Here is an 11,013-nt window from a genome sequence, read left to right on the forward strand (position 1 = left end):
TCTATTCTATTCTATTCTATTCTATTCTATTCTATTCTATTCTATTCCGTTCCATTCCGTTCCATTCCGTTCCATTCCGTTCCATTCTGTTCCATTCTGTTCTACTCCATTCTGTTCTATTCTATTTTACTCCGTTCTGTTTTATTCTATTCTACTCCATTCCATTCTATTCCATTCCCATTCATTTGAGCTTTTTTTTTTTCTTTTCAAAAAGGTAAAGCATAGGGTTAGTAACACCTTGTCAGATACTCAAAAAAGATAAGCTCAAAATGAAAGCTTTTTTAATCTACACACTCACGGGAGAGAGATAACTGGTAAGCTGTTGCTCTGATGTATGAGATGTGTTCACTCTTCCGGGAGGACCAAATCAAGCAAAGGATTCTGTTACACAGTAAAGATGGAAGTAATTTACATCAATAAGGGAAGTAAATATGATATTTACGTGTCTTTTTCAGAACCATCTTAAGTAATGTCTCATAACCAGAATATATGTGCTCGTCAACTCAGAAATGTGCATCACAGCACTTGGTATTAGCTTCTCTCAGACAACTTGCACATGAAATGTTCGTTTATTTATTAGTTGTCATGGTTGGTCATTAGGATGGCAATGAACTCTCTACTGGCATAACCGTTGCTGACTGCTGAGCTTCATATATTGTGTGTCTATAAAGTAATACAATGAGGGTCCTATATTTGTGAGATGATGATGAAGCTCTAATGCTGTGCTTACGAAATTTTGTGCCATCACCCTTCATTATCATTAATGCAATTTTCTCCCCATGTGTTGTGTCACATTTTTTGACTTTTATGGTAAAGACTGTAGTATAGCAGATATTTTAAGGTTAGCTCCAGGGCTTCCAAATTTAGGTCCTCACCTTTGACCCTTTATTAGTGGAGTTTAATGCTGTGGTAATTATTTGTAACTTAGGCAAGTATATTCCATGTAATATCAAGTAGCCTTTTCCTATGCCAAACCATCCCTAAATTAGACATGAATGAACTGGCAAATTATAAGAAAGCCATGAGGAAGAAATGGAGGATGTGGTGGAGCCAGAAGAGGTATTCCCAGCCTGCAGCCCCTTGGCTATCTGTGCCTTCTGAAAACAGTAAAGGGACTTTAAAACAAAGGCTCTCCTTGTCCTGAGTGGTCAGTGAGCTGAAGGAGGCCAAAGCTGTCAACAAACCACAATCCTGAGATGCTGGTAGCCATGCTCTGCAAATCCCAGCTGCTTCCCTGGTACTCTGCAGGACAGCTAGAAGTCATGCAGAGGAATTGCAGGCTGCCTGAGAAAGAAGTGTAAAGCCTCTGTCCTAGCTCAAAGCTGCACGCTGCCAAAAGATCAGAGGGCTGAGATGCCTTGGGCTTCTTTTATACACCTGGAGGTAACTTTTTGCACCCTGCACTTTGGAGGAGGCTGCTTCATATGCAGCACTATTTTTGCGGTTTTGAAACCTCGAAAGCAATGGCAAAATTATGGTGAGTTATGTTATGGGGAGTATTTCACCAGCTTCGTCCAGCTCCAGTTTGTACTTTTTTTTTTTTTTTTTTTTTTTTTTCCTGCCTGAAAACTACTGAATAAATCCAAGTTGTTAGTGACTGGGGAGAGCAGAGACTGCCTGAAGGCAGTGAGCAGATGTGTAGGCTGAGTGAGAAATGATAAGCAAAGAGAAAACTCAGACTAAGAGGATTTGAGCTTCATCAACCTTCACCATTAGCAGAGGAACAGGGAGAAAGAAGGACTGAGGGATGATATATATAAGGGCTTAACATTCATGACTTTAACTCTTTTATGTGGCCCTTTCAAGGATTTTTAAAGGAGAGAATGCTGATTTTTGGCCTCTTGCAGAGCATTACATTTCCTAGACCCACTTAGCACTCAGAGGTGTGTTACCTGTATTTTTCAGCATAGGCTCTCTTCGCAAATCTACAGATACCATCTAAACACTGTTGAATGCATTTCAGTCTAATTTTGTTCAAGGAAGGGAAAATGCTTGGGCTTTTTACACCTGTTCTCACTAACGACCTCTGTGCTTTAAAACAAATGGAATAATTTTCAGGGTCTAATGGGCTTTTGCCTTCAACAGCTACAAATAATCTAATTATCTAGCCACTCTGGGTACTGGATGATTTAAGAATTAAAGACACGATTAGAATCTGTTACAGTAATTATAATCCATTTTAAGCCAATTGCCTGTGGCATTACATGGTCTAGTGAAAGAAAGGCTGCTGGCTAAATGCTCTTCTTCCACTAAATGCAAAAACAAATGTTAGTAAAATACTTTTTTTTTTTTTTTTTCAAAGAAAATCAAGATTGCAGAAATCAAGTAAATCACATAACCTGTCATTTTTTTATGCTATTTATTTTTTAAATACTTCCCACATCATTGAAGCTGACAGAAGGAAGACCACCAATTGACTGGTCCTGAAGACTAACAGCATGGTAGGACTTACTAAGTTGGGAACTGAGAACAAGGCAGAAAACATTATGAAACAAGATGAATTCATGGTTTGTCCATGCCTTGAATATTACAGTCTGGCCACCTTTGTCTGAAAGAGGATTCAGAAGCACTAGAAGAGATTCAGAGAGGTTCACAGGGCACCAGCTAGGCTGCAAATTCAGGAGCAAGGGGCAGCCAAAGGGTATCTGAACTGAGGCTGGAGGGCAAAACCTTGAGAAGCTCTCACCTTTGTGAATTTGTCGCTGAAATCGCAGCCACACTGTGCTGGGGAGAGCGTGCTGTGCCTGGCACTGGCTGTGCCTGTGCTAGCTGTACCCATGTGAAGGTGCAAAGAGTTAAGTAATTTATAGCACTGCCACTCTAAGTAGCACTGGGAGCCTGCAGATTGGTAAATGATACCTAGAGTACCTCTTTGTTCAGAAACCATTTCCTATTAGTAAATGACGTGTAAAGCACCTCATTCTTCAGAAACCATTTCCTATCTGTTCTGAGTCGGACTAGGGTCAATGACCGACTGACAGTAAGTTGCACGGGAGACCTGGCATCTAGCAAGTTTGCTCCTAACACCAGCATTTTTCTTTACTTTATTTAGCAACATGCCATGGTGCAATCTCAGTACAGATTGCCAATGGGCAGCTCAGGAACTCCTATATAGCTTGCTGTGTGTTTGCACACCTGCACACCTCAATGTCCTTTTTTGAGTTCCTTTGCCTCTATTTAACCCACATGCTATGCTAATGATATGTGAATGAGTTGGAGTTTTGTCAGTCCAACTACCTTTCTAACATCCCCCATTGCCTTACATGTGTCCTTATCCAGCCGCAGTAAGGCTGACTCCGTCCTTCTCATTCATGCCACACTTGTGTGCTTTCCAATAAAGCCAGGAGTTGCAATTTTCACATGTATGTAAACAGGGACTGTGTTGCTGTCACTTGCCAGAGTGATAACAAATAAAATCTGTGTTTTAGCTGATCACTGTTAGAGGAAAATCTCTAGAGAGAGATTTTAAAGTGGTAAGCTATTACCAGCTATTACTGCAAAGAATGTTCCTAACTTTTGAAATTAAATATCAATATATCAAAGAACTAAACCCACCTACTCGAGTACACGAACCATATTCTAGACAATAGGGCCTAAATTATAGATTATTCTTAATTCACTTTATAGTGACCTAGTTCAGACACTCTGATAGCAAGTCACTGTCTGCAAAAAGATGTTGAGGTACCTGGAGCACTAGTTTGCTCATTCTGATCCTTCTGTGAACTTATTAGCGTTTAAAAAGCACAGTAGTTTCACGCATGCTACGAACAGGCAGCACACACAAATTCAGACAAACACAGTACAGAAAAAATTGATGAACACTTTAATTTTTTATGTTATAAAGGGAATGCTTATGTTTAGCAGTGTCCAAGAATCGGAGATAATGAACATGGAAATTAACGTGTTTTCTACTGGATTGGTAAAAAAAGGGGCAGCAGGGATAGAAGGTATGATTCATCTTAGCTAAACTAAGACCTCTACATCTGGGTGAGTTACTCTAGGCTTGTGCTAGACACCTACATCTGATCAGCTGGATGCACAACATCCAGAGCCATGTGTGATGCTCTTGGACCTTGCCAGGTCTACGGTACCTTGGAGGATGCAGAACTGTTGAGAGAGGGCTCTTGCTATCTCCTGCTGTGCTGCAGAAGATGCAGCTACTTTAAGCCATAAATATCCTGGAGTGCTTTTTCTCAGACAGGGCTGAAGGGAGGCCAGGAGACGATTCAGAGTGGCAGGCAGGTGGCAGTGTTAGGCATTATCTCCTTCCCTGGTAATGGATTACAGTTACCACTTGCACTAATTTATATTAGTCAGGGAAGTGGATAATTACGTTTGATTGCTGGCAACATTCCTCTATTCCAGAGCAAGGGAGTGAATTTTTTGTGCTTCTGAATAAGCGAGCTGCCAGTGCTCAGAGAGCTCTACAGAAATGGATGAGCTGAAATGGAGTTGTGCTTTCAGCCTGCTTGAGAACCTCTGTTCAGACAAAATGCCTTGATACCCTGATGGCCTCAAACACCAAACCCTTTCCATCTCCCACGCCTTGAAGCAGCTCTGGACCCAGGGTGTTGCTACCATGTAAAGGAACAAGTGACACTGCTATGTCTGGTTTCAAGCCTCTGGGTTATAGCCATGCAAAGAGAGATTCATCTGGTGAGTCATTCAGGGCACGTATTTAAGGCTGCAACTCTGGACTTTCCTGTGGGAAACATCTCTGGTTTATGGGGTATGCAGAGCAGTAATGCCTCCTAATCGGGATGGCGTAAATATCCCACCCTGTGAACCAAGAAAGCCAGAAAAGATCTGCCCATATGAAACAACTCTGAGCAAATTACCCTAATGAGAAGCTGGGAACAATTGATTTACATAAAACGGGGAAATCTTCTTTTAAGTCAAGTTTGTATTTTTCTTTTCAGATGTTAAGGTAGTGATGGATAATCAATATGGGAAATAAACACATCCTTAAAGCAAACCTGAACTCAATAGACTTATTGCTGATGTGCTTTCTTCCTGTGACAGTGCTGCTCAGCTTCACCTCCTTTTCCCATTGTCATTGTTGATTGTCTATTGCTTAATTACTACGTTACAGCACTTCTTTGACTGTGGCAAGCAAAATATTTCAGGCAGAGAATACAGCTTTAGACTGCAATATATATGTCAAATCCTCTCAAAAGCTCGAAATCTGCAATTGCATGCTGAGATATTTCCTCACTTACCGACTGATATGGTCCAAACAGCGATTATTTTTGCAAAAGCTTTCGTTCTTGAGTTAAACCGGCTGTGGTGGATGGGGTTTCGAATAGCAATATAGCGGTCCAGTGAGATGGCACAGAGGTGCATGATGGAGGCAGTGGAGAAAAGCACATCCAAGTAGATCCAAATGGCACAGAGCTTGGTAGGTAGAGGCCACATGTATCCTGCACAAGAAAAAGTTGACATCAGCTACGAATGTGACATATTCATGGTTTTTGTTGTGATGCATTTGTCTGACTGCATATATACTTCTAAGAAGAGCTGGTAGTGAGTGATGCCTTCAGTAGAAGCTGCCTGACAATCTCTGTTTTAAGAAACCTTTTTTTTTTTTTTTTTTTTTTTTTTTTCCAGTTTACGTGTAACCTTTTAAATCTGTAGCTTTTGGGGATAGCTTTTTTTTCTTTTTTTTTTCTTTTTCTTTTTTTTTTTTTTTTTTTCTCCTCAGGCCACATGCTGGGTATGTATCTTTCTTTTTAATTCTATATGAGTAATGCTTGGTGTTGTAATCAACCATTTCTGGCAGCAAACCTGTGGAAAGTGAAAGAATTTTGTCACTGTAAGTGTGGAATTTCTGAATTTTCTTTTAAGACTTTTCTTTGGTGTGATTAATGTATTATTAACACCTGCTGATCTACAATGCCTAAATTCTGAAACTGAAACTTCAGATTTAGTAACAGTTAGAGAAGTATATGTGTTATCAGTGATATTTGTATCACCTGTTTTAGATACTTTCCACATATTTAATAAGGAGGGCATTCCCTATATCATCAATGAGCATGATCGGCTTCCCTAGAGAGAGTAATCCCAAGTAAACGCATTAGTGTTTACCAATATCCAGCCTACATCTTCTCTGCTGCAAATTAAGCCTTTCTTTTTTCTTGTTCTTTCCAATGCCAATGAAGAATAATTGATTACTGTCCTTTCGGAAAGCTATTGGAAGATGGCTATCGTGTTTTGTCTAGCCTTTTCTTTTTCTCCTCCAGACTAAGCAAAGCCAATTCCTTTATCTTCTGCTTGCAGATGATGTTTTCGGAACTTTTGTGCTTCTTGTTTCTCTGCCCTGGAATCTATTTAATTTATCTTGCTTATACTGCAGTGACCAACACTGGACTCTGTGGTGTTGCAAAGGCCTCCCGATTGCTAAGTGAAATGCAAGATTGCTTCACAGGTCTTGCAGGAAATGTCCTTACTTATGCAACCTGGAATGGTGAGGGCCTTTTGTATAAAAAAACTGGTGCTATTGATGCACGCTTAGCTTATGATTCATTTTGACAGCCAGATCTCGTTCAATATTCCTGAAGTCTGGACTAATTTCCCCAGCAGTAGTCGGTTTGGTATCTTTTTCCTAAGTGGATATCTTCGCATTTATCCTCAGTGAATTTCATTTGTTCATTTTAGACTTTCTCTTCAGGGGTCCAGATCATTGTTGATGATTCTGATCCCATCCCTCTGAGTGCTTGTAACCTCTCCCAGCTTGGGACTTTTGGAAAACCATGCAAGCTTGTACTCCGTCCAACTTGTTAAGAGCAGTATCGAGCAGACCCAGGCTAAGCAGAGCCCTGCAGAACTCTCATTCAGAGGTCCCTCTAATCCTGCAGGGAACCACTAATAACTCTTCTTGGGGCAAGTTTTGCAGTTAACCTTGCCCATATCTTGTGGTGATTTAATTTCGAGCATATTACTTGAGCTGCCCATAACAGTTCTGCATGGGGCAATGCCAAAGCTGGTGTTGTGAGAATATGTTAATATTTCAGGGAATTCCTGGCTCCTCTGGAGATACAAAACAGCCAAATTTGCAACAGTAGGAACACAAGAAAAGGAGCTAGGTTTGCCCCTAATTAAATGTAGTCTCCATTAGCACTGAGGAGACCTATTTGCTGATGCTCTTGGACTGCTGTAACATGACTGACACTGACAAGCTGTATGGTATTTATGGGTATGTTTTATCCTGTTCTTGTTTTTTAAAAGGGGAATCCAGTCTCTGGAGTGTCTCATGTGAGGGCTGGCTTTCAGGGTTATGTCTTCCAAGCAGCCTCTCTCTGCCAGGCAAGGCCAGTTTACACAGGGAAAAGGCATAAACTACTTCTGCACTTGACACCATGCATCTGTTCTCTGTGGGGACACATTTGTCATACCCTTCAAGACCTCTTGTCCTTGCTCTGCCTTAATGGGGAAGGGAAAAGCAGCATCCCTCAGATAAACCACCTCGGAGACTACAGGACCATGAAATGGGAAGGTAGATGAGAGGAGCCAACTGTGGATACAATAGAAGTCAGGAAGGGTGTAGATAACATCCTCCAGGCTGGCCCAAGGACAAGGTAAGTGGCATGTGGGATGGGGCACCTCTTCCTTGTGCAGTGCTCTGGTCACTGTCTAATGCAACCCTCCACATATCCAGAGGAAAACATGAACAAACAACAACAAAACCATGGCTGCAATTTAAAGTTTGGGTAGGGAGGAAAAGGCCCGAGGATTTGTGTGGTCCGTGAGAGCTCAAGAGGTGCAGGAGCTCATATGAGGGAGTCCAAATGATAGGCAAGTGATGCTTGTGCATCTGTACATTTTTAGGCTGAGAGGGAGAGGGCACATGGGTAGTGTGGGCAGGACAACCCGATGGGAATGGCCCATACTAGTGGAAAGGCTCTAGAGAAGGAAATCATCTCTCTTCTGAGCACAAGAGTCACAATTCCCCATCAAGGGGCCGATGGAAGGGTGGTAGAGCACGCTTATCACATGACCCTTGTTGCAAAGGTCCCTTGTTCAGACTCGGGATTATCAGCATGGGTGGCACAGAGTTGTCTAGGTTGGAAAAGACCTTCAGGACCATTGACCTCACACCACACACCCATCACTAAACCACGTCCCTAGGCACCACATCCACACATCCCTCAAATACCTCCAAGGATGGGGACCCCACCACTTCCCTGGGCAGCCCCTTCCGATGCTTGACCCCCCTCTCCATGAAGAAATTCTTCCCGACGTGCAGTCTGAACCTCCCCTGGCACAACTTAAGGCCATTTCCTCGCGTCCTGTCGCTTGTCACCATGCAATGACACCGGGCTGATGCTGCCGGGGCGCTCCCCCCGCGCCACCTCTGGGGGGTGGAGGAGCTTTGTGCCCGAGAATCCGGCGGTTCCCCCTCCAAATCCCCCCTCAGCCCTTCGGGTTTCGCTCCCCTCCTTCCTCGGCAGCAGAGCCCGGCCAGCAGGAGTCCCTGTTGCTTGTCTCACGGAAGCAGGCAGGGTTTTTGCTCAGTTCAGGCACCGGACGGTTTCTGCCCAGCTTTACGTCTCCCCCACCACCGAGGTAATCGCGATAAATCACGACGCTGCACCCTCACCGATGCCAAACACCGTTTTGGGGTGCAATCTGTGTAAAAACGCTGAAATCGGTTTTCTGTATGAAACCTCTCATAAGTTACAGGCTCACGCTTTGAGCCATACCCCTGAAATTGTGAAGCAAGCGAAACCTTTGCAAACAACCTCACTTTCCTCCTGACATTGTCTGGCTTCTCCTTCAGCTGCAGCCACTCAGTTGTGGCAGTGGAAAATGCATTTCTCAAAGTTTAGGGGTGATAACAGCCTGGCAGTATTTGTACCGAACGCACAGGCTGCTGCTTTTTCCTACGTGAGCTGCGCTGCAAATAATTTTGGTGATAACGAGAAGAAAGGTCTGCTATTAATCACCTACATGGGTATGAACTGTGAGTCATAATCCACTTAATTCTTAAATAACTTCTCTTAAGAAATCATAGCCGATATTTAGCTTTGCTTCTGTAAATGTTACTAAAAAATAGGCAGAATTAACTCCCATCCATTTTTTTTAACTCCCACAATATTTATTGCAGCCTTTGCCAGCAAGTGGAGGTCTGAGCAGGATGTTGGTGTTAAGAGAATTATTAGAGTTTGAATTACTTCATTAAAAAAAAATTAAAGGGGTTGCCAACTTCTAATCTAAAGGTAGTAATTAGTGCTTCTGTGCATATTTGCAGAGCAAAGTAACTGGCAGGACCATAAATACTCATCAGAAAAACTGGAAATTATAAGCCATGGGGAAAAATTAAAGAATAAGGAGAACAAAGCATCTTCATACACATTTTGAGACAATTCCATCTGCAAATGAGTAGTAAATTAATGATCTGGGCTGAGTTTAAAATATCTGTAACTAGATATATAAAGTGGGGAAAGGCATTTCACCTATCCTTACATCCTTTAACCATTTACACATATTTCATCTTGCATGGAGTAATTGCAGTTTCTTTCTGCTAAGAGACTGAAATAAGAACAACAACAACTTGTGCATGCAATGTTTAAAGCTTCTCTATACATGCAGCAGATTACACGGCTAATACTCACCGTACAGTATGGTTAACATTGACACAGGCATGACAAGAAAACCCAGCAGCATATCAGCTATTGCAAGTGACATTAGAAAATAGTTAGTGGCATTCTGCAGCTTTTTCTCCAGTGACACAGCCATGATGACAAGAATATTTCCAGCAATGGTTAAAACAATCACTATCACTGTCAGCAAAGCTGGCCAGTTTTTCTGTGAAAGCTGAAACAGGGAAGAGTAGCATGGTGGACTCATATTACTTTCACACGAAAGATTAGTTAGGTTTTCGGAGTCCGCAGTCAAGTTAAAGAGATGTGATATATTTATCTCTCCGGGTCCATAAACGTTTCTGTAGAGTCTTCTCTCATGATTTATTTGTATTAAGGAGTTTGCAGTTGGGTTCACAGAGCTCTCCTCATCACAAAGAATATCCATTGCTAAGTCCAAAACCGGTGAGATAAATAGTGAAAAATAGGAAATTATCACCCTTTGTCACCATCAGGCTTTATATTCCTCAGATGTCCATGTCAGAAGTTGATGGAGCACACTCTTTTGTCGACTGCATTTTTGCCAGTAGCATGATGTAGAAAAACATACCAGAATTACTCCGAATGCTGAAATGTTTTGTTCTCTGTTCCATAGGAAGTCCAGCGTTGGCACACATCGAAAATCCAGCTGAAGAGCAAAGCCAAACTGGAGGCTAGAGACTGTGGACTTGAGGCTTGAGAGAGCAAAAATGTTGTAGAAATAAAAGAGAAAAAAACTTTTGCAACCACTAGGACTCCCCTCTGGAGCTACATCTTATTGCTATTGGTAACTGTAATCACACAATTTTAAACACAGCAGTATTAAAATAGCTTGCCATACAAAACAGCAGAGCTCTTGCTTCCCTATTAAGAAAGTTGATTAAAGATTCCATCCAGCATCTTTCTCTTGAAATAATTAGATATGCTCTTATTTATAGTACATCTTCCATAATATGGCTGATAGTCTCTGGCTTCTGTTGCATTTCAGTATCATGTTCAGACTCATATCAGAGATCCCACATTCTGCTCCGTGTTGGTTTTTGTTGCTAATTGTACCTTTTGGCCCAGCCTGGCTTCAAATTGGAAATTAAACAACTAGATACTATGATTTTAAAAAAAAAAAAAAAAAAAAAAAAAAAAAAGAAAGAAATTAAGGAAGACTTACATTGCACTTCAGAGCCCACGCTCAAATTGTGTTTAGGTTCGCTTTGTACCCTGTTTGACTGTATCCTTCACTGTATTTAGCCAGTTTGGGGTTCTTTTTCTTCAGCGTCCTCCGAAATGGTGGTATTTGGAATAGGGTGTTGGTTGTTTTTTTTTTTGCTGTTGTTGTTGTTTTGTTTTCTTTTACTTCTAAACTGCACACTTGAGTGAAGCTAGTTCCTGTGCTGCGAGG

General features: G+C 41.7%; 1 protein-coding gene and 1 long non-coding RNA gene across 2 annotated transcripts in view; one reads left to right on the plus strand and one right to left on the minus strand.

The window, feature by feature from the left end:
- HTR2A (5-hydroxytryptamine receptor 2A) overlaps positions 1-10,238 on the minus strand; it is a 25,948-nt gene extending 15,710 nt beyond the window's left edge. The window contains exons 1-2 of the mRNA XM_035322907.1: positions 9,612-10,238; positions 5,220-5,420 (exon numbers count right to left, since the gene is read on the minus strand). Coding sequence (XP_035178798.1) covers positions 5,220-5,420; positions 9,612-10,026 — 616 coding nt within the window. The 5' untranslated portion in view covers positions 10,027-10,238. The remainder of the gene's footprint in view (positions 1-5,219; positions 5,421-9,611) is intronic.
- LOC118165062 overlaps positions 1-10,366 on the plus strand; it is a 23,454-nt gene extending 13,088 nt beyond the window's left edge. The window contains exons 4-5 of the long non-coding RNA XR_004749839.1: positions 7,225-7,574; positions 10,234-10,366. This is a non-coding gene — a long non-coding RNA (uncharacterized LOC118165062). The remainder of the gene's footprint in view (positions 1-7,224; positions 7,575-10,233) is intronic.
- The last annotated feature ends 647 nt before the right edge of the window (positions 10,367-11,013 follow it).

This window comes from Oxyura jamaicensis, chromosome 1, assembly GCF_011077185.1.
Source record: "Oxyura jamaicensis isolate SHBP4307 breed ruddy duck chromosome 1, BPBGC_Ojam_1.0, whole genome shotgun sequence".
Classification (NCBI taxonomy): Eukaryota; Metazoa; Chordata; class Aves; order Anseriformes; family Anatidae; genus Oxyura; species Oxyura jamaicensis.